We start from the raw sequence: 23,375 nt of genomic DNA on the forward strand, positions 1-23,375 counted from the left end.
CTCAAGTTTACTAAATGATGCATTTAATAGAACCCGAATGAAAACACTGTCATATTATATAAGATATTCTCGTCTAATACTAATTGTGGTATTTTTTTAGGGATATAATATTATAACAATCAATTAGTGTTACTATCAATCAATTTTATCGTTAGATTGATTATGTTAATCCAACAGTTATATTTATTTTTATATACAAATGTGAAAATAAATATAAAATATTGAATATAAAAAATCATAATTATATAAAGATGAAAATAAATATAACCGTTGGATTAACATAATCGATCTAACGGTGGAATTAATGGTATTAACATTGATAGTAATACTAATTGATTGTTACAATATCCTTCCCCATTTTGAATAGAAAAGGACTAAGCTTCCTCTTATTATTACAATTTTGTTATTGGTAGTAGAATCTTTGAATTATTAACAAATAAACATATCGTAACGTAGATATGCATTTTGTGTTATTTTTCATTTGATTTAATTGTTTTTAGATTGTAAGGACCAATGGGAATTGACTTAATTGAACAAATTAGATTTTATTTCTATTATTAGAAAATGTTTCTAATAAATTATTGAGAGAAATATATTTCTCATGTTTATATCACACACACAAAACAGTGAGTGTAATTAATTTTTAATTTTTTGTTCTTTTACTTAACCGGTCTCATTTTTTTTATGAGATAATAATGCATTTCCCATTTATTTAATGTAAAATACTTTCCAATATAGTACATTAGTAAATAGTACCTATAAAACGCCAATAATAATTGAAGGGGTAGGTGGCTCCGTGGCTGTCCAAGTATCTAATCTTGACACCCTCACCAACAACCACAAGATAAGTCGAAATTATGATATAAATAAATAAATATAATATTATTATTATCAAATTATATTATTATATTTTAATCGTTAATTTCATTAACTATAAATATTTGTGAATAAATAATTAATTAAAAATTTAATTTATAAAAATAATAATTTATAATTTATTATGAATAATTAATTAACTAAAAAATTTAATTTATAAAAATAATAATCATTGATCAATAAAAATCAACGATTAAAATATAATAATGATATTAATAATTATTTACTAAAAACAATATCCTCTCCCTACTTTTAATTCAAAACCAGTAAAATAATTTTACTGACATCTGACTATAAAAAAACATAAAAAGCTTCGTTTTATTTGCTTTATTACACTAGCAATTCATTTTTCCTCCTCGTTTGTTCACTGTCTCTTTCTTTGTCCTTGTATGTGCCATGGCTACGCTGCAATGTTTCATAGAGGTTCATCCGGATTCACACTTCCCTATACAGAACCTCCCTTATGGAATCTTCAAGCCCCAACCTACTTCATCTCCTCGACCCGGCGTCGCCATCGGCGACTACGTCCTCGACCTCTCCGAGATCGCTTCTGCTGGCCTCTTCAATGGTCCTCTCCTCAACAACTCCGATTGCTTCCTTCAGGTTCCTCCTCTTTCTTCTTTACTCCCCACTTGTATCCTTCTCCAAAATCTTAACTTGAAACTGCGTTTCACTCATTCAACCAAGTAACCAACATGGGTAACTTGATATTTTTTTTATTTTTATTTTTATCTTTGCTTGTTTTTTTTTTTGGCCTAAGATATCTTAATTTATCGACTAATCACAGTCTTTTCGTTTCCCCGATAAACCGGAAGAAAGGGAAAGAATGCACCTAATTATTAGGATTAACACTTTCTCTATTTATTTATTTTTTAGTATAAGGTCTTATGATGTTGGCAGCAGTGACCAAAATGGCATTTTTTTTACGAGAGTGCCACGTGTCATAATTTGCTATCACTGGTAGCCAATGATTTCGTGTCACATTGTCATATTGCAAACCAAATTCGCTACCCCTCATAATAAATTATGACATGTCAGCTTTTTTTATGTGAAAGTGTGCCACATGTGCGAACATAATACAAATTACCCGTCGTAGCGAATTATGCTTACTGGCAGTCCGGTAAAAAGGATAAAAAAATACTGCGCGCGTCTCATTTTAGATAATTGTTTTGCAAAAAGGTGGCATTTTGGTCACTTTGTTGGTTTTGGAACCTCTGTTCTAACTGCTACCCGTGTTATGTTTATAACAGCCTAATCTAAATAAGTTTGTATCACTTGGAAGGCCAGCCTGGAAGGAAGCTCGTGCAACTCTTCAAAAGCTCTTATCAGGTACAACCTTACTTCATTCTGTTTAATTCTTCACTTTTTATTTTCTCCCAATGTTTATAATTTTACACTGCAAGCATTATTAGGATGTACATGCATGTAAAATTTTGTATGAGCTGCAGTTTGCAGATGCTGGTCCTTCCGTAAAAAGTTATTTAGTAATTAGTGCTTAGCAGGATTTATACTTTTTTGTATGAATTAGAGCTATTGGTTTTTTTATTTTATTTCTTTTTTAATGCAGCGACTGAGCCAACTTTGAGGGACAACGCTGTTTTGAGGGAGAAGTCACTTGTGCCTTTGGTATTTCACATTGTCATTCATTCCTGATTTTGTTTTTTGAAATGGTTGTTTAGTGTTTTTCAATTGGTATAATGATTTTGATGCATGCTTTTTTAGAGCCGTGTGGAATTGCTTCTCCCTGTTGTCATTGGGGACTATACCGACTTCTTTTCGTCTCTGCATCACACTAAAAATTGTGGGTTAATATTTCGTGGTCCGCAAACTCCTGTTCTAGAAAATTGGTGCGTTCATTATAAAGGCTTTGCAAATCAATTTAGAGTAAATTTTTCTCTGTAACTGAAAAAAAGTAAAACTTGTTTTCTAGGTATCACCTGCCAGTTGCCTATCATGGACGTGCATCTTCTGTTGTTATTTCCGGAACAGATATTGTTCGGCCAAGGTCAGAAGTTTTGTTGCTAATTGTAAATTTTTCTAGTCAAGAGTTCATGTGCTTAAGCAGCTTTTTAAACTGCTACCTTTTTGTAGGTCTTATGTTTATGAACTTTTAAAGATATATTCCGTCAATGTTTTGCTGCTTAACATAGGAAGCTTTGCAAAGCATGTCTTTGGCTCTAGCATATGTGATCAACAATGGAAGGATTATGGCTTTACGTGTCAGTCTTCATGTGTCACATATTCATCAAAATAGAAACATTTAGGTGGTGTTTGGTTGGAGCTTTTCAGCGGATATCTATGTTTCTCAAGTATAGCTTTTAGAAACACCATGTTTGTTTCAACGTTTTTCACCAAAAATCCATCTATCCAATTTGTCTGGATTTATGAGAAACATAGATATCCGCACGGTTTAGAAATCCAATTTGAAGGTGGGATTTTTCGGAAAACCTGTTATCTGGCTGCACTGTTGATTTCATAAAGTTACCTAATTTTCCCAGTAAAGTTTTTCCCCACCAAACAACTTTTTTTTACATTTTTCTACCTATCTCACTTTATCTATCTTTCCAATCATTTCTCTATTTATCTCATTTCCCTACTATTCCAAAAAATTTTCCTGAACCAAACACCCCTTAAGGACAACGCTAGGCTGTAGCTCCTTTTGTAGACATTATCTATTTAACTGCACTGCATTCTATCTCACAATGTTATGTTACTTTGTGCTTGTTCAGAGGTCAAGCTCATCCAACTGGCGGATCTCCACCCTACTTCGGGCCTTCAGTGAAGCTAGACTTTGAGTTGGAAATGGTTAGCTTTTTGTCTACATAGGTCTTCTTTGGCTATTTTACCAACTAAAATGCAAATGAAGTTTTATCTCAAGATTAGATATTCTGTTATTTACTTCTTCATTTTTCGTTGTTCTAATTGAGTTATCATGGTACTGCATTACTTTTCATTTCTTTTTCTTTAAATTAAAACCTTTGTTTGCCTACAGGCTACTATTGTTGGACCTGGAAATGAATTGGGAAAACCTGTGGATATTAACAACGCAGAAGATCATATCTTTGGAATTGTTCTACTGAATGACTGGAGTGGTAATTATCCAATTAAATATTTATTTTTGATGTTACTGCCCCCTATGATTGATGCTTTACTGAATTGAATTTGGCAGCTCGAGATATTCAGGCATGGGAATATATTCCTCTTGGTCCTTTTCTTGGCAAGAATTTTGGTAAGATGTTTCAATAAATTATTTCATATCTTTGAATCCTACTGAAAAAAGCTGGGCATTTGAGCATGTGCAGTTCTGACACGGATGATTACATGTGCTATTTGTACTAGATGGAAACTATTCTCTTATAGATGCTATTTGTAGAGTTAACCTTCCTTTATGGTGTGTAACTAAAATTACATAGGTACAACAATATCCCCTTGGATTGTGACCCTGGAAGCATTAGAACCTTTTGCTTGTGAAGCCCCAAAACAGGTAGCTGGTTTCTTTCTTTGGAGATTGACATTGTAGGAACTGGGCTGCTAATGCCTAAAGTTCATAATAACCATGGCATGCTATCTAATCTATCCATAAAATGCAGGATCCTCCTCCACTTCCATACTTGGCGGAAAAAGTATCCAAAAATTATGATATTTCACTGGAGGTATTTCAGAGCACCTTTGTATGCATTTACTTAGATACTATTTCTTCTTTTTGTATGTCAGATTGATGGTATTTCTTCATGGTCCTTATGTACTATATTTGAAGTAGGCTCTTTTTGTGTTCTTTATGCTTTCTTTTTCTTAGATGGTAAACAAATAACTTTTTGAGCAAGCAAGTCAATCATACTACTGCTTTTTTGCTGCAAGGTTCACATCAAACCTGCTGAGCATGAAGATTCAAGTGTGGTGACAAAGAGTAATCTAAAACACTTGTAAGGAATTTCTCTTCAACCAATATTGAGAATACAGTTTATTTAATTAGTTCCTTGCCCCGGTGACTGTTTTTATCAGTCATGTTGGCTTGAAGGCTATTGCTATTGCAATATTGATTTAAAATAAGTGAATGACCTGGAAATTTTCGGTATTATTTGCATAATTTGACCTGTTTGGTGATATATTCCCCTTGGTACACTCTGCACATGTAGGCTCTCTTAAGTGTTGCTATTTTATCAATGCTTACCCGCGCCTAATGGAGAGTCTATACATTAAAATTGTTATACATGAGACATGTATGATATATCCACTTACTCTAGCTCTCTTACTTTGTAGATATTGGACATTGACTCAACAGCTTGCTCACCATACAATCAATGGTTGCAACCTGAGGCCAGGCGATCTCCTTGGAACTGGGACAGTTAGTGGTCCTGTAAGATTCAATATTTTATTCAGCTTAACTTCTTAATCCCTTTTTCCTTTCTCTCACTTTCGAGCAATGTTCCTTATCAACTGGTCAACAAGTTTCAGTTAATTTGCATGTTTTTCGCTGCAGGAGCCTGAGTCTCGTGGATGCTTGCTAGAGTTAACCTGGAATGGACAAAACACTCTGTCAGTGAATGGGTTAAATCGGAAATTTCTTGAAGATGGAGATGAAGTCAGCTTAACTGGATATTGCAAGGTTACAATCAAGATCTTCAATGTTTTTCTGTTTCCAAAAGCTATCTTTTCAGTTTTTCATATGATAAATTTCTTAGTTTTTCAATTTTCATGTTATCTTTTTTTACTGTCTTTTGCAAATTAATTGAGTTTCAAACCTAAGACTAGCATATGGGGCCAACATAAACTAGAAAGGAAACCTTTTAACAAAATCACTGCTAATTTATTTTCTCTAATAAACTCTTTACTTAAGAACTTGTACTGCTAGGCCTGAATTGCTGCAGCTGCTAGACGCGCTCAATTAGGTGAAATTTTTGTGAATTTAATTACTTGTAGTTTGTTGGCATATTTCCTAGGGAAGCATATCATTTTCGATGATTTCTCCCTTAGCAAGTTTTGTTTTATATTGTTCTCACTTCTCACATTTGTAAGCAATTTCATTAACTAATATTAATCAGCTTGGTTTTTAAGAATGTTATTTTGACATCAACTTCAACAGTTTTTTTCCCCTAACAGTTCTATAATTGGAAGAGTAATATTAGGATCACAAATCACAACTATAGATCCACGAAAAACAGAATTGGGTTCTGCAGGGCACTGGATGACAAATTGTCTTTCAAATCAATGTCCTGCAGAGCGTAGGGTTCCCACTATGTTTGAGTCTTCTGAATTTTTTTCAAATAACATGCTTTGTTTTGTTTATAATTGTGGCATGTTAGTCTCTATTCTTGATGATCTTATTCAAAATTTTATACACCACAAATTTATCACGGAGCAATTCTTGATCCTGTTTCCTTCCCTTTTAAGTCTTTATAGTAAGATGGTTTATTTGTAAATTACAAGTTGTAAAACTTAAAGAATGTCTATTGAAAGATCTAAAATTTTTGCTTTGCAGGGAAATGGTTACACTATTGGGTTTGGTACCTGCTCGGGTAAGATTGTTCCCTCAGCTCCCTGAGGGCAGTATTATTCCATGCTGTTTTCCAACTTATGGTGGAAGTTGTTGAAGCTATACAATCAGGAAGCCCCACAAGTGAATTTTTAAGTGTTTTTTTTATGTAATTTGCTCAGCGCTTGACAAAGGACAGACACTCTAATAAAGCTGGCTTTTATGAGGCTCATAATTCTCTTTTCTGGGCTGTAGTGTGTCAAACATTGAGATAAACTAATAATCATAACGTTCACGTAGGAAATATATTATAAGATTAGTTATTATAAGCTGTTACTTTATAAAATCAGCTAAACGCTTAGGAAACTCGACACACGATTCTTATGCGGAGTGGATGGTTTTCCAATGCAGATTTCCAACATGTTATACGTTTCTCATCAAACCGTTATTGCGATGGGCAACCATGACCTTTTTATTCATACAAAATTGTAATGCATTCACTTGTGCACCGGATCAACGACAATGTGAACATTGATTAAAGAACCTTAGCGGGCCTTGAATTGTAGTTCTGAAAGCTACCCAGACACGCTGTTTGCACTATGTAGGCAAACTTGCAAAAGTTGTGACATTATGACACAGTGGATTTTATATTTTGAAATGCACCGTGGATACAATATATGGCACATTAAATAATTTTATGTATTTAATGCACACTGTCACGCACATTAAATAGATTGATAGTGGAAATTATCGCTTGTATATTTAAAGAATTTTATATCTCTTATCTCAGAATAACAAACTTTATATAAAAAATTATACAAATTGATTATCTTTACGAGGAAGGTTATACTTACAATTTTTTTTTACAACCTCTTACAACCATATTTTAACACCGTTGATTTTTGTCAATCAACGATTTTTATTTATTGTGAATTATTAATTAATTAATGAGTTTAATTTGCAAAAATGATAATCGTTGATTGACAGAAATCAACGGTGTTAAGATATGGTTGTAAGAGGTTATAAACAAAAAAGTTATAAGTATAATCTTCCTCTTAATAATTCTACTTCGAAACTTGGTTTTATCAACATCGTTTATCCAAGGAATTTTGATAAAAAGAAGAGAGAAAGATAATGTTTCATTTCTAAATTAAGAGAATTATAAAATATTTATAAATATTAAAATAATTGCAATTTATAAGACCCGGGCGCACACAGCACACGCATGGCCACAAACCAAAAATAACATAATGGGGTTGCAAAAGCAAAATGGAATATATTGGTAGAAAATGCTCTCTGCAAAGAAACAGCGAGGGAGCCAGCTCATTTGGTGGACATGATAGAATAAGAACGGATAGGATAAGAGAGTTGAATAAGAGTAGGAGATGATATAGGGTTGATAAGCATGTCCTGTGTTTGATGAGCACCTGGTTAGCAATCTGATAAGATTATGTAGAAGGAGAAAAGAGAAAGAAAAACAAAATATAATGTAATAAATACAAATATATTGGGTATCGTGGGGATATATTGGGTATCAAATATTCGTATAACCCAGCTCCCCCATAGGATAAGAAATCATGTATTGGATAGGATAAAATGAGACAATAGGATAAGCTAATCATATCCTATTGACCCACCAAACAAGAGATATAAGTAGGATATGATAAGTTATCTTATCCTATCTTCTTTATCAGGTGCTCCGAATAGGCCCTAACACTCGGTGTGCACTAGGGGTGTTAACGAGCCGAGCCGAGCCGAGCTTTGGTCTTACAAGGCTATGACTGTGTTTAAATGTGTCAGCTTGACCAAGCCTATTACCTGTTACACAAATAATTATCGACCTGTGGCCTGACTTATTTATAACATATAAAAGTATGGTTTAGCCTATTTAAAATTTTTTTTATCCAAACAGAATATACAATCTACAAGACTAGTAATTCCATAAATATTCATAAATTTAATATATATCCAAACAACATAATATAGAATAAAATTATTCAAAAACTCTGTTTAACCAATAAGATGGGGTGAAATGGATTGAGGAGAAAGAGAGAGCTATTACAAATAGTATAAAAATATAAAATAAAAAAATAATATATAATAGGCCAGGATAAGAGGCTCTAAGGTTGAGCTTTTGAATTGGAGTCTCAGACTTTTTTATTAAACGAGCTTTTATACAAGTTCAAGTCTGGTGTCAACAACTAATTTTAGACATGTAAGCTCAGGCCTTCACGAACCGAGCCAAAGGTCCCTGGTTCGTTTAACACTCTAATATGCACTAACAGAACTAAGGTGTAAACCCTTCAATTTTCTAGAGCGTGTGCCCTTATTTCAGTCAAGATTTTTCAATGCATTGGAGAATACTTTAACATGCTTTTAGAGATAAAAATACCTTCATTATAAGCATTTGATGACTCAGCACGATACCCTTTCCTATATTTGTTGATAGCGCTTCATAATTTTTTTTCATAAAAGCATGTAATGATACATGGCAAATGTAGGGAAACAAGTCGTAACAGCAAAAGCACTCAAAACACAAAATACTAAACAAAGTAATAAGAACCAACTTAGACTGCATTATTCAATAGGGGTGTTCGAGGTCTGGATTGGATCGGTTTTGGAAGCAAAAATCATCCGATCCAATCCCTTCGATTTGATCATATAATCATCCATTCGGTTTAGATTTTTTTCAAATCCGATCCGATCCAATCCAATTTTTTTCGGTTTGGATTGGATCGGTTTTCGGTTTTTTGAAAATCCTAAAATTTATTTTATGATTATTGCGCAAATAGCATATTTTGTATATATTGGTTTTGTAAAAAAAAATTTGTTTGAAATACAAAAGCATTAGTAAACTATAATATAATTTTTTTTTGGGTAATGAGATATGAAGCTCTACAAAAATAAAAAAAATTGATAAGATGTGACTAGATTTTTTCTTGAGTTTAGTTGATGGATTAATGAGTCTTGAGTTTAGAAATTTTTGGGCTATAATTGGAGAAAGACCCAAGTAGGTAGAGGGAAATTAATATATTGGATCGGTTTTCATCAACTCATTCAAAAACCGATCCAATCCAATTAAAATTTGCGGGTTTTTTTTCTTTTCTTCTGTTTTCGGTTTTTCGGTTCGGTTACCGCGGTTTGAATCAGTATGGATCGGTTGATGAACACCCCTATTATTCAACACAAAACACAATAAATTGGGTTACCAAAACCTTAAACTCAAATTTCTCTTTATGCCCGAATCTAATATTGTTTGTTACGTGTGGTCCCTCTTCATGGCACTAAGACGACGTTGCGCAGAGAATCTTGTTTGTGATTGGGAGTGCCAGTGTAACCTGCAGAGAAGAGTAGATGCAGCCATGAATGCCATGGCTCCCTACGGATTCCCTAGGGAACTCGTCAAACGTACCATTTTTCAACTTCTTAAGGGGCTTTTGGTACAGGAGAAATTTATTTTTTTACCGGAACAAATATTTTCTTGGAAAAAAGTGGAAAAACATTTTTACCGGGTAAGTTAAAAAAAAGTGTTTGGTAGGCAAAATTTAACCGAAAAATTTGGGTGAATTTTAAAATATTGATGGAAAAGAGTACCAGAATTACCAAATAACTAGCCATTCGTGTGGGTCCTATGACACACACGAGCGAACAAAAAGAATCCCATAACAAAAAATGAGAGCACACGAAATAGAACAAGAAAGCAGCAGAGATGTAGAGAATCCATATGCAGCACAACCACAACAAAGACATGCTACCTGAAATTGGGTATCCTTTGAAGCTCGAATATGGTACTGCAAGCTTCTTCCTCAACACTGTAAGGTCACAAAAATAAAGGAAAAAGCTTTGTAAGACATAAGAAAATGTGGTTCATAAAGGAGAGCTTGTCATTCACCTACCAGCCACAACGTGACGAGGGAGACGACGAAGAGCACAATTTCAGACTTCAGCTTTTGTTTGGGACAATGTGTTTTTGCACACCACATAAAATAGGGCATGTAGTATTTTTCTCTTGCAAATTTTAGTTGTCGTTCCCACCGCCTGGCAAATAATTTTTACCATACCTTCCGAGGGAAACTTTGATAAGAAAACATGTGCAAACGTGGTTGAAGGCAAAAAATGTTTCCCAATAAATTTTTAACTCTTCCACGTACCAAACGCAGCCAACTTATTTTCCCTACCCCACTATCCTGGCAAAATATTTTTTTTTCCATTATACCAAACGCCCTTACAGAGGTTATCATAGCTTTGTGTTCCTCAAAGACGACTCCTACGCTCTTCTCATTGACATCCTTCTCGAAAAACAACAATCCACTCCTTCATCCAAGGTAGCTTTCTTTTTTAAACATCGAAACAAATGAGTATGAAGCTGTTTGGATGGGCTTCTCCCTTTGCAAAAGTTTTATTCTATTTTAAATGCTTTTAGAATTTTGTTGCTATTTGTATAGTAGATTTTAAAAAAAGCAAAATTTTGTAAAAAAGTTAAATTTTTTATTTTTTTTAAGCAACTAAGATTTTTAACTTTTGATGAAAGCATAAGCCAAAAGCAAGGGTCATCATTTTACCTCATTTCCTTCCTTCCTTCGATTCCATCTTTAATTTCAGAGCATTTTCACTCTACATCATGAGACAGTTTATACAACTCACACATCTCCAAATTCAAAGGAATTGAACGGTTCCAAAAATGATGGAATCGCCAAATTCGAATTTGAGTTTGCCAATATTCCCTCCCATCAACATCGTCAGATCCTCAAAGCAGACTTGTAATGCGCCTTGTTAATTTTTCCCCTGCGTAAAACAAATTACACCGTAATACGACTAGTAACTCCATCTCGATGAAACAATCTTGCAAACGAAGGAGCCAAAAAAAATGGGGGATATGGGATCGTTGAACGAAACTTACCACGATGATGAAATTTGATGATATGATCACGATTTGGCGAAATGCAAAACGAACATTGATACGGTGCAAAATCAGGTCGCCAATGGAATGGGACATTCTTTGCGCACTGATGGTTTTTTATTTTATTAGTCGTGTTTAAAAAATGTGCAATCACAAGTGTAGTTTCGTAAACATTATCCCATTTGCCAGCAATATTTTATCATCAACCAAACAGACCTACGGTAAAATTAACTAATATTTTCGGTAATATTTTTGTCTACCAAACACCTTTTTTTAACATTCCCGGTAAACTTTTATATCCACCATATTCCCGTATATTTTTTTTCCGATAAAAAAAATATCTCCTGTACCAAACACCTTTTTTTAACATGCTTTTAGACATAAGAATACCTTCATTATAAGCATTTGGTGACTCAGCACATTATACCCTTTCCTATTTTTGTTGACAGCGCACAATTTCCCCCTCATAAAAGCATGTAATGATACTTGGCAAATGTAGGAAAACAAGCTGTAACAGCAAAAGCACTGCAAAACACAAAATACTAAAGAAAGTAATAAGAACCAACTTAGAATGCATTATTCAACACAAAACGCAGTAAATTAGGTTACCAGAACCTTAAACTCAAATTTCTCCTTAGGCCCGAATTTAATATTGTTTATTACACGCGGTCGCTCTTCATGGCACTAAGACGACGTTGCGCAGAGAATCTTGTTTGTGATTGGGAGTGTCCAATGTAACCTGCAGAGAAGAGTAGATGTAGCCATAAATGCCATGGCTCTCTACGGATTCCCTAGGGAACTCGACAAACGTACCATTTTTCCACTTCTTAAGGGGCTTTTGGTACAGGAGAAATTTACTTTTTTACTGGGAACAAATATTTTCTTGGAAAAAAGTGGGAAAACATTTTTACCGGGTAAGTTAAAAAAAAGTGTTTGGTAGGCCAAAATTTAATCGAAAAATTTGGGTGAATTTTGAAATATTGATGGGAAAGAGTACCAAAATTACCAAATAACCCGCTATTCTTGTGGGTTCTATGAGAGAAACGAGCGAACAAAAAGAACCCCATAACAAAAAATGAGAGCACATGAAATGGAACAAGAAAGCAGCAGAGATGTAGAGAATCCATATGCACCACAACAAAGACATGCTACCTGAAATTGGGTATCCTTTGAAGCTCGAATATGGTACTGGAAGCTTCTTCCTCAACACTTTAAGGTTACAAAAATAAATGAAAAGGCTTTGTAAGACATAAGAAAATGTGGTTCATGAAGGAGAGCTTACCATTCACCTACCAGCCACAACATGACGAGGGAGGCGATGAAGAGCACAATTTCAGACTTCAGCTTTTGTTTGGGACAATGTGTTTTTGCACACCATAGTTAAAATAGGGCATGCAGTATTTTTCTCTTGCAAATTTTAGTTGTCGTTCCCAGCGCTGGCAAATAATTTTTACCATACCTTCCGAGGGAAACTTTGATAAGAAAACATGTGCAGACGTGGTTGAAGGCAAAAAATGTTTTCCAATAAATTTTTAACTCTTCCACGTACCAAACGCAGCCAACTTATTTTCCCTACCCCACTATCCTGGCAAAATATTTTTTTCCATTATACCAAACGCCCTTACGGAGGTTATCATAGCTTAGTGTTCCTCAAAGACGACTCATACGCTCTTCTCATTCACATCCTTCACGAAAAACAACAATCCACTCCTTCATCCAAGGTAACTTTCTTTTTAAAACATCGGAACAAATGAGTATGAATCTGTTTGGATGGGCTTCTCCCTTTGCAAAAGTTTTTTTTTTTATTTTAAGTGCTTTTAGAATTTTGTTGGTATTTGGATAGTAGATTTTAGAAAAAGCAAAATTTTGTAAAAAAGTTAAATTTTTTTTTTTTTTAAGAAAGTAAGATTTTTAACTTTTGATGAAAGCATAAGCCAAAAGCAAGGGTCATCATTTTACCTCATTTCCTTCCTTCCTTCGATTCCATCTTCAAGTTCAGAGCATTTTCACTCTACATCATGAGACAGTTTATACAACTCACACAACTCCAAATTCGAATTTGAGTTTGCCAATATTCCCTCCCTTCAACATCGTCAGATCCTCAAAGCAGACTTGTAAAGCGCCTTGTTAATTTTTCCCCTGCGAAAAACAAATTACACCGTAATACGACCAGTAACTCTATCTCGATGAAACAATCTTGCAAACGAAGGAGCCAAAAAAATAGGGGGTATGGGATCGTTCACGATGATGAAATTTGATGATATGATCACGATTTGGAAAAATGAAAAATGAACATTGATACGGTGCAAAATTAGGTCGCCAATGGAATGGGTCATTCTTTGCCACTGATGGTTTTTTATTTTGTTAGTCTTGTTTAAAAAATGTGCAATCACATGGGTAGTTTCGTAAACATTATCCTCTATCCTAGCAATATTTTATCATCAACCAAACAGCCTTCAGTAAAATTAACTAATATTTCTGGTAATATTTTTGTCTACCAAACACATTTTTTTAACATTCCCGGTTAACTTTTATACCCACTATATTCCTGTATATTTTTTTCCCAGTAAAAAGAATATCTCCTGTACCAAACACCTTTTTTTAACATGCTTTTAGAGATAATAATACCTTCATTATAAGCATTTGGTGACTTAGCACATGATACCCTTTCCTATATTTGTTGACAGCGCTTCACAATTTTTTCCCCACAAAAGCATGTAATGATACATGGCAAATGTAGGAAAACAAGTCGTAACAGCAAAAGCACTGTAAAACACAAAATACTAAACAAAGTAATAAGAACCAACTTAGACTGCATTATTCAACACAAAACCCATTAAATTGGGTTACCAGAACCTTAAACTCAAATTTCTCCTTTTGCTCGAATCTAATATTGTTTGTTATGCGCGGTCCTTCTTCATGGCACTAAGACGACATTGCACAGATAATCTTGTTTGTGATTGGGAGTGCCAGTGTAACCTACATAGAAGAGTAGATGCAACCATGAATGCCATAGCTCCCTACGGATTCCCCAGGGAACTCGTCAAACGTACCATTTTTCAACTTCTTAAGGAGCGTTTGGTACAGGAGAAATTGTTTTTACCAGGAACAAATATTTTCTTGGAAAAAAGTGGAAAAACATTTTTACCGGGTAAGTTAAAAAAAGGTGTTTGGTAGGCCAAAATTTAACAGGGAAAGTTATGTGAATTTTAAAATATTGATGGGAAAGAGTACCAAAATTACCAAATAACCCCCCATTCTTGTGGGTTCTATGACATACACGAGGGAACAAAAAAACCCTATAAAAAATGAGAGCACACGAAATGGAACAAGAAAGCAGCAGAGATGTAGAGAATCCATATGCACCACAACAAAGACATGCTACCTGAAATTAGGTATCCTTTGAAGCTCGAATATGGTACTGCAAGCTTCTTCCTCAACACTGTAAGGTCACAAAAATAAAGGAAAAAGCTTTGTAAGACATAAGAAAATGTGGCTCATAAAGGAGAGCTTGTCATTCACCTACCAGCCACAACGTGGCGAGGGAGACAACGAAGAGCACAATTTCAGACTTCAGCTTCTGCTTGGGACAATGTGTTTGTGCACACCACAGTTAAACTAGGGCATATGGTATTTTTGTCTTGCAAATTTTAGTTGTCGTTCCCACAGCCTTGCAAATAATGTTTACCATACCTTCCGAGGGAAACTTTGATAAGGAAAACATGTGTAAACGTGGTTGACGGCAAAAAATGTTTCCCAATCAATTTTTAACTCTTCCACGTACCAAATACAGCCAACTTATTTTCCCTATCCCTACTCTCTTGGAAAAATATTTTTCCACCATACCAAATGCCCTTACGAAGGTTATCAGGGCTTAGTGTTCCTCGAAGACGACTCCTTCCCTCTTCTTATTGACATCCTTCTCGAAAAACAACAATTTACTCCTTCACCCAAGGTAATTTTCTTTTTTAAACATCGAAACAAATGAGTATGAAGCTGTTTGGATGGCCTTCTCCCTTTGCAAAAGTGTTTTTTTATTATTTTAAACGCATTTAGAATTTTGTTGATATTTGGATAATAGATTTTAAAAAAAGAAAATTTAGTAAAAAAGTTAAATTTTTATTTTTTAAAAAACTAAGATTTTTAACTTTTGATGAAAGCATAAGCCAAAAGCAAGGGTCATCATTTTGCCTCATTTCCTTCCTTCCTTCGATTCCATCTTCAAGTTCAGAGTATTTTCACTCCACATCATGAGACAGTTTATACAACTCACACAACTCCAAATTCAAAGGAATTGAATGGTTCCAAAAATTATGGAACCGCCAAATTCGAATTTGAGTTTGCCAATATTCACTCCCATCAAAATATCTCCCCTTTTTCCCAACCGTTCAAGAGTGAAGCCAGCGAAAAATGGAAAAAAAATTACAAAAAAAGAATTAGAGTTACAAACAGGATAAGAGTTTTTATTTGGGGAAGAGAGAGAGGGATCAATTGTAAGACGGGTTGAAAGAATCTACCACTTTTACGAGATTCTAAATCATAACCTTTGCATTCATTTATGCAATTAAATTGAACACAAACAGAAGGGGTCGAAGGTGACTATTGTATCTCTTATTCTTCGCTTTCAAATGAAGCTATGTCTTGTGGAGTTGGAGGATTGTTTGGCAATTAGAGAATTTAGTATTTAGTATTGTCCTCTTCAGTAATTTTATACTTAAAAAATGTATTTTTTTATTTTAACATCTAAATGATATTTTCAAATATTACATCCAAACTCAATAAATTTATCTTTAAAAAAATATTCTTTAAAAAAATAACTCATAAATTTTTAGCTCCTTCTACGCTCTTTTTATTGACATCCTTCTCGAAAAATAATCCACTCCACCCAAGGAAACTTTTTTTTTTAAACATCGAAACAAATTGAGTATATCTAACAGCCAGTTTCATTCATTGGCTCATTTAATACTTCGGGTTTTTCTTCCGAAAGCTACATTAATTTTTGGCTTTTTGTACCAATGCTTGGTTACTTCTTAGCATAAGATGCGTTCTATTCTGCTTCCTTTCCTCTTAGTAAGTAGCTACCAGTACCAGTCCTGTTAATTCCGTAGCAACGCTTGCTCTATTTACATTATTAATATCTGATCAATACAAAACCCTTACATTATTGCCAGTTCTGTTCTCCAATTACATATTACTCCTTAATTTCTTAATTAGTTTATGATATTTTCTTAAAGCATTATTTATGTGATTCACCATCCCTCAATGGGAACAATTTTTGTTCTAGCAAATTAAGCACACATTGCTTGTAATGTGTTGTTGTATTTTGTGTGAAGGATGATGAACTTCATAAGAAGGCTGTGGGCACTGTATCAGCAAGCAGTGAGACCGGTAATTAATCAAGTTCCCATTGATCAGGCTAGAGACATAACTGTATCAGCTGACAATGAATCTGGTAATCAACTTCCCATCCCCCTTAATTCATTTTGATTATTTTTGAAGCAAATTTTAAAGTCCTGATTAAAAGTATTTGTGTACTACTACTGTCTTGCAGATTTTCAGTGATGGTGAAGAGTCGAGCTAGTTATAGAACTACCAAATATTATATATGGGGTTTGGATTTGTCATTTAACATGACACAACAAACTTTCCTACACACACAACATTTTGTGGGGCTCACACTTTTTGAAGAAAAAAAAAACTACGGCACGCAAAATGAATCTCTATAACTTTACACAATCATTTTTTCTACAACATAACTCTTATAAAACCCATTATATATACACTAGGAAATGATATAGTCAAGTAAACAGGGCAAAGTATTACGTGTACTTGGTAGAAGAGAAGTATCGGATTAGTTCCAAGGGTTAGTAAATACATTTCATAAATGTGCTACATGCCCCGTTGTCCTAATACTAATTAAATTAATAATGGCTTATCAGCCTATGTTTGTAAGACCATCGGATGATTAAGTAATATCTGTATTAACGGCTTAAATTTAAGCTATATAAGCTTTTTTATTTTTGTAATTATATATCTATTTTTCTAAATACATTATAGACTCTCCGTTGTGTAGTTGAAACACATGGAATACTTATAAATCTCTTTGTTCTTGATATTCAACACGGTATCTAGAGCCTAACAAGATCTGCATCTTTCTTGTAGACCCACTGTCTACAGAGTAAAAATCTTCCCGAAAATTGTCACCGTCATCAGTTTTCGACCACCGTCTGCCGCCACCGTCCTCCATCGAAAAAGTTTTCTGGCGACCGTTCTGATCAAAAAGTACATCAACGGACTCAGAAGAAGCCGATCTACCCAACGCCGCAAGACCCACCGTCATCAGAGGTTGCCAGCGCCGTGGACCACCGTTTGACCGCCACCATCGATCATTTTTCTGGCACTTTTTCTAGCGAGTCACCCATAGTTGTGATCGTCACAAGGAGGCGGTTCTTTCCGTCCAAGGCCAGCTCCCAAATTCCCACTGACGCACCCTCACGTGCGTGAAACATACGCGCGACTTCCACGATCAGGATCGCCCCTCTCCTTCTGTGTTCAGATCGATCCTTGCCTTGTGGGTTTGAGTCCTTTGCGGCCCTTCCGAAGCATTTCTCCTCTTTCCATTACTCAGTTAAAACAACATCTCAGTTATCATTTTCAGACAAAGGATCTCGGAAGACTACGATATTTCTTGGGAATTGAAATGGCTCAATCCAAGGATGGTATTGTGAAATTCCCGAGGAAATATGCTATGGACATTCTAGAGGAGACAACTTTGTTGAATGTTAAGCCCGTCGATACCGCCATGGATCCAAATGTCAAGCTTATGCCAAATCAAGGGGAGACATTTTCAGATCTAGAAAGGTATAGAAGATTAGTTGAGAAACTGAACTATCTTACAATTACTCGACCGGACATCTCATTTGCAATCAGTGTAGTAAGTCAGTTCTTGAATTCTCCTTGTGAAGATCATTGGAATGCAGTGATCCGCATCCTCAAGTACATCAAGAATGCTCCAGGTAAAGGTCTCCTCTATAAAAACAAAGGTCATACCAGAGTTGAGGGATACTCAGATGCTGATTGGGCAGGTTCCTCCGGTGATAGAAGATCCACATCTAGGTATTGTGTATTCCTTGGAGGTAACTTGGTTTCTTGGAAAAGCAAGAAACAAAGTGTAGATGCCAGATCAAGTGCTGAAGCAGAATATCGCTCCATGGCCACAACCACATGTGAACTTATCTAGTTAAAACAACTATTGAAGGAACTCAAATTTAGAGACATTGGCACAACATCTCTCATTTGCGATAACCAACCTGCTTTACATATTGCTTCCAATCCAATGTTTCATGAAATGACCAAGCACATTGAGATAGACTGTCATTTTGTTAGGGAAAAAGTCCTCTTTGAAAATATAGTCACTAGTTTTGTTAACACAACTGATCAATTAGCTGATGTTTTCACTAAGTCTTTGAGGGGGTCTAGGATAGAGGAAAAGGTTCAAAAATATATAAAGGGAAAAATGTTTATCCTTTTAAATGATACAACTTGTGTTATTTCACTCTCACAAAGAAGTGAGATTCATACCTTTATTTTTTTGTCAACTCTTTCTCCTCCTTTATCTATCTCTTTCTCTCTTTTAAAATGACATAATTTTACATCTTTTAAAATGACACACATTTTTCCCATATTGTTTCTCTCTATTAATCTTTCTATCTCTTTTTTTCATTTATGTGTGAATTAACATTAATGAATTACCTTTATTGAAGTAGGCACCAAAAAAAGCCAGAATCCCCCCCTCTCTCTCAAATTATGTTTGGAATCAAATATTTTAGAAATTGATTTAATTTTAAACTTTACTTTTTTACATTTTTTTAGACTGGAAAATCTTTTCAAATTTAGTTGGATTTGACATAATTTTAGTTTTTATAGTTGAAATTAACACTGTTTTTCCATGTTAATTAAACACTTATCTTTCCATATTAAATTTTATGTGCAACTGGTTATACATTTTTTTCCATATGCATCTTATTGCAGTATTTCGAAAAGTTAATTTTAAATCTACATTATGTGAGTAATTTATTTTTTAAATTTATGTTAATAATATCATTTTACCATCGATTGTAAGTGATTCCTTACCGATTTACAAACCTTATTTATACAAACATGTTTAGTGCAAATTCTAATAGTGGCAATATTTTTTTTATATGGAAAGTAATTAAAAATGAAAACTTCTGCCTAACATACAAAATATTTAGATATTACGTCTGTAAAGAACCAATTTAACTCAACACCTTAAGGTTTTGAGTTGAATTAATTCTTTACATTGTATCAGAGTTTCGGTATCACAGGTTCGATCATCACCGCTTCTCACTAAATTAATAATTAATTAAGTCTTGTAGAATTTCTTAGTACAAACAAGCCGAGCCTGATGTATCATCCACTCTTCAAGTCCAATGGATTCTCGTGTGAGGAAACATGTTAAAGATATATAAAAACCATTAATATAATCTTACCCAATAACTTAAACTTTTGGGTTGAATTGATTCTCTTCAATATCAAATCACAATTCAAATGGAAAATTTAATACCCATAACAACAAAATGATTAATTGCCCAGGTATTTGAATATTCACACTAGCAATTTTATATTCAACCATTAGTTTAACTTTAATTATTTTAGTTTAGGTTTGGTTCAGTTAATTTAACTTAGTTAGGATTCTCTTACTTTGTAATCTTTTGACATCAGTATTTGAACATTTTACACTTGACCTTTACTAACTTTTCTTTGAGTATAGTGAAAGCTATGTTTTATTCCTTTCTCTTTTATCTCTTCCTTGCTATGATTTCTTATCTGCAAGATGGTATCACTTGAAAAAATTTCACTGCTTCAGCTCTGATTTGCCCCCCTCCCTTATTAGATGACTATTGCGCATTTGTAAGCATTTCATTAACTAATATTAATCAGCTTGGTTTTTAAGAATGTTATTTTGACATCAACTTCAACAGTTCAAAAAATAAATAAATTAGAAGAGTAATAGTAGGATAGGATCACAAATCACAACAAGTCAACAATAGATCCGCGAAAAACAGATTGGGCTGCAGGGCACCGGATGGCCAATTGTCTTTCAAATCAATGGCCTGCCTCATTGGGATTATAAGACCTGTTTGGATGAATTTTTTTTCAGCCAATAGTTACTCTCTTTTTTTTTAGAATTTTTTTTTTATTTTTTACTATAAAGTTTATTTGTATGGCTGCTTTTAAAAAAAAATAAAAGTCATAAAAGAAGCAAAAAATATTTTTTTTTAAGTTAAAAATTTTAGCTTCTAAAAAAAATTATAAGTCAAAAGTCAATTTTTTTTTTCAAAAGTCAAATATTTTTTCAAAATATAAATAACTTAATTGTTATATAAAGTACTTCTAAAATAAGCAAGATATAAAAAACACTTCTTTCATCAGCCCATCCTGAATTTTTTTTAAATAATATGCTTTATTTATTTCGATGGAGCAGTTCTTGATCTTGTTTCCTTCCCTATTAAGTCTTTGTAGTAAGGTGGCAAATCTATAAATTGTAAATTGTAAAACTTAAAGAATGTCTATGAAAATATCTAAAATTCTTGTTTTGCAGGGAAATGGTTACACTATTGGGTTTGGTACCTGCTCGGGTTAGATTGTTCCCTCAGGTCAGCTCCCAGAGATCAGTATTATTCCATGCTCATTTCCAGTTGTGGTGGAAGTTATTGAAGTTGTACAATCAGGAAGCTGGTCTCCTTTCCAAAAGTGTTTTTTTTTTTTTTTTTGTGTGTGTGTGATTTACTCAGCGCTTGACAAAGGACAGACACTTTAATAAACTTTTATGAGGCTCATAATTCTCTTCTCTGGGGATTTTTTTTTTTTTTTTTTTTTGTACTTCCGTAACACCTAACTCTGTGCATCTTCTTTTTATGTAGAGAAATTTTTATTTAATTTTTATTTTTTTTTCTTTGAGTCCTCATATTTTTTTTAGAGTCATGTACCATATATCCGTAGCACAGAAAAATATTTCCTGGGCTGTAGTATGGATCAAACATGAGATAAACTAATAATCGAACTTCACAAGTCATAACGTTCACCTAGGACATATTTTATAAGATTAGTTATTATAAGCTGTTACTTTATAAAATCAGCTAAGTGCTTGGAAAACTTGACACAAGATTCTTATGATGAGTGGATGGTTTTCAAATGCAGACTTCCAACAAGTTATACATTTCTCATCAAACCGTTATTGCGATGGGCAAGCATGACCTTTTATTCATACATAATTGTAAAGCATTCACTTGTGCACCGGATCAACGACAATATGAACATTGATTATTTTAGATTGACTAGTAAGGTGTCACAGCAGACAACGGTGGTGTCGAAAAGAGAAAAATATTGAAGAACCATAGCGGGCCATTAGCTGACTATTAGCACCAATTAAAAACCCGTTTTGTTATTCAGTTCAATCTCAAAAATAAATATTTGATTAATTAATTATGTATCGATGATAATTGGTCTCAGGATTTGAATTTAAACCTGAATCAAAGTCTTTTGTCTTAAAGCAAACGCGGGGTCCCACATCAAACGAAAGGTTATCATCTCATCACACAACACCTAAGCACTTTAAGCGCCAACAATATTCAAGGGAAGAACAGAACCCCCACCGAGAAACAAAAACCATTTCCTATAATCTTATCTGAGGTTTCAGCCGACACTGTCTGCAATCTCTGACTCCCAAATCATCCTTTTCCCATGAAACCCTCTTCCTCTTCCAATTCAACTTCAACCACCGTCACCTACACCTACCACAATGACCACTCTGCCCCTCCTCAAAACAGCAATTCCACAAAACTCCCTTCCCCATCTCAATCCAACGCCGCAATCACCATCCAATCCACCTACCGTGCACACAGGATCCGCACCCTCTACCGCATAATCGCCACCGTCGATTCCGAAGCCGATCACCTACAGCGCCTGATCCAGCGGCAGGACACGGTGGACGCCGTGCGCACCAACCAACTGGAGAAGGTGAGAATAAACGAGGCGCTGATGGGTCTGTTGCTGAAGCTTGATTCGGTGCCAGGGATTGATCCAACGGTGAGGGAAGGCCGAAGAAAGGTAGCCCGTAGGATCGTGGGGCTGCAGGAGATACTGGACTCTGTTTCAGAAGCTAAGGTTGATGAATGCAATTGGTGGTCCATCAGAAATTGGGATGATGTGGATGAAAATGTTTGTAGGGAGAAAGGTAGCAATGAGTTGGAAAGGTTTTGTGCTCAATATCTAGGCTTTCCCTGCTTACAAAGGTTTCTTCGTGAACCCTGATTTACCCTTTTATCTATATACTTATTTGTAGTATAATCTCTATCTTATACCTACCTTAAAGCTTTGTGCTTTAGCTAGCTATATCAAGTACAAGGCAGTGAAATGAAATTAACATGGCCTAAAGTAATTAAGATAGCCTTCGATAATGAAGGGACTTGAATTTCAAATTACTAGCACGGAACAGATCACAGATGATGGTAAATTTAGAACAAGTGCAAGATCCATATATATATAGTTATACATAGTAGGGAGCTAAAACGAGTAATTAAGAGAAATAGATAGCGTGATAACTGATAATTAGGTGCTAGTTGAGGCAGGTGCACTTGCACTTGGACATGCATCTCTTGCAGTCAGAGAGTGTTGGGTAGCTATTGTTGCAGTCGCATTTCTTGATGCAATAGGACCTTGAACTGCCATCCCACAAGCACCGAGCCATGCAGTGTAGGATTGACATGCAAGATGGACAAGCGTTTTTCATCTGGTTTACTATGCAGTCTTTGCAACCTCTGCCATCTGCGGGTGTGCAACCCAGTGTAGGTGAAGCCACCACCATCATAATCAGCAACAATGCTTGTACTTGAGCTGCCATTATGTGCTTCTTCGCCTTCATTTCAACCACCACAGTATTTTTGTTTGTAGAAATGCTCTTAACAAAATACTACTTCTTCATATATAAAACTGTGGCACACATTAAGATACACACATAAGGCATCGGAAGTGAGGAAGCATTTAATTTCTCGGCCGACCTTGTATTAAACACCACATTTACTCTTGTAAGACTCTGGCAGCCCG

General features: G+C 34.6%; 2 protein-coding genes across 4 annotated transcripts; both read left to right on the forward strand.

The window, feature by feature from the left end:
- The first annotated feature begins 1,222 nt into the window (after positions 1–1,222).
- On the forward strand, positions 1,223–6,644 carry LOC133287226 (fumarylacetoacetase). Its single transcript, XM_061484791.1, has 14 exons — positions 1,223–1,479; positions 2,127–2,205; positions 2,444–2,502; positions 2,599–2,723; positions 2,807–2,881; positions 3,606–3,681; positions 3,869–3,968; positions 4,046–4,105; positions 4,290–4,360; positions 4,467–4,529; positions 4,735–4,799; positions 5,137–5,233; positions 5,357–5,482; positions 6,356–6,644. Exons 1-14 carry the CDS (start codon positions 1,273–1,275, stop codon positions 6,416–6,418), a joined length of 1,266 nt encoding a protein of 421 aa, XP_061340775.1. The 5' UTR covers positions 1,223–1,272; the 3' UTR covers positions 6,419–6,644.
- Positions 6,645–21,909: 15,265 nt separating this feature from the next.
- On the forward strand, positions 21,910–23,322 carry LOC133287265 (BAG family molecular chaperone regulator 5, mitochondrial). Of its 3 annotated transcripts, none has more exons than XM_061484838.1 (2): positions 21,910–22,564; positions 22,985–23,322. In XM_061484838.1, exons 1-2 carry the CDS (start codon positions 22,014–22,016, stop codon positions 23,118–23,120), a joined length of 687 nt encoding a protein of 228 aa, XP_061340822.1. In that variant the 5' UTR covers positions 21,910–22,013; the 3' UTR covers positions 23,121–23,322. The 3 variants fall into 3 exon arrangements, with proteins under 3 accessions (XP_061340822.1, XP_061340823.1, XP_061340824.1); XM_061484839.1 differs by having other exon boundaries at positions 22,901–23,017; XM_061484840.1 differs by lacking the exon at positions 22,985–23,322 and having other exon boundaries at positions 21,910–22,892.
- The last annotated feature ends 53 nt before the right edge of the window (positions 23,323–23,375 follow it).

Source organism: Gastrolobium bilobum, unplaced genomic scaffold, assembly GCF_033153095.1.
Source record: "Gastrolobium bilobum isolate Gb01-03AN ecotype WA unplaced genomic scaffold, APGP_CSIRO_Gbil_v1 utg609, whole genome shotgun sequence".
Classification (NCBI taxonomy): domain Eukaryota; kingdom Viridiplantae; phylum Streptophyta; class Magnoliopsida; order Fabales; family Fabaceae; genus Gastrolobium; species Gastrolobium bilobum.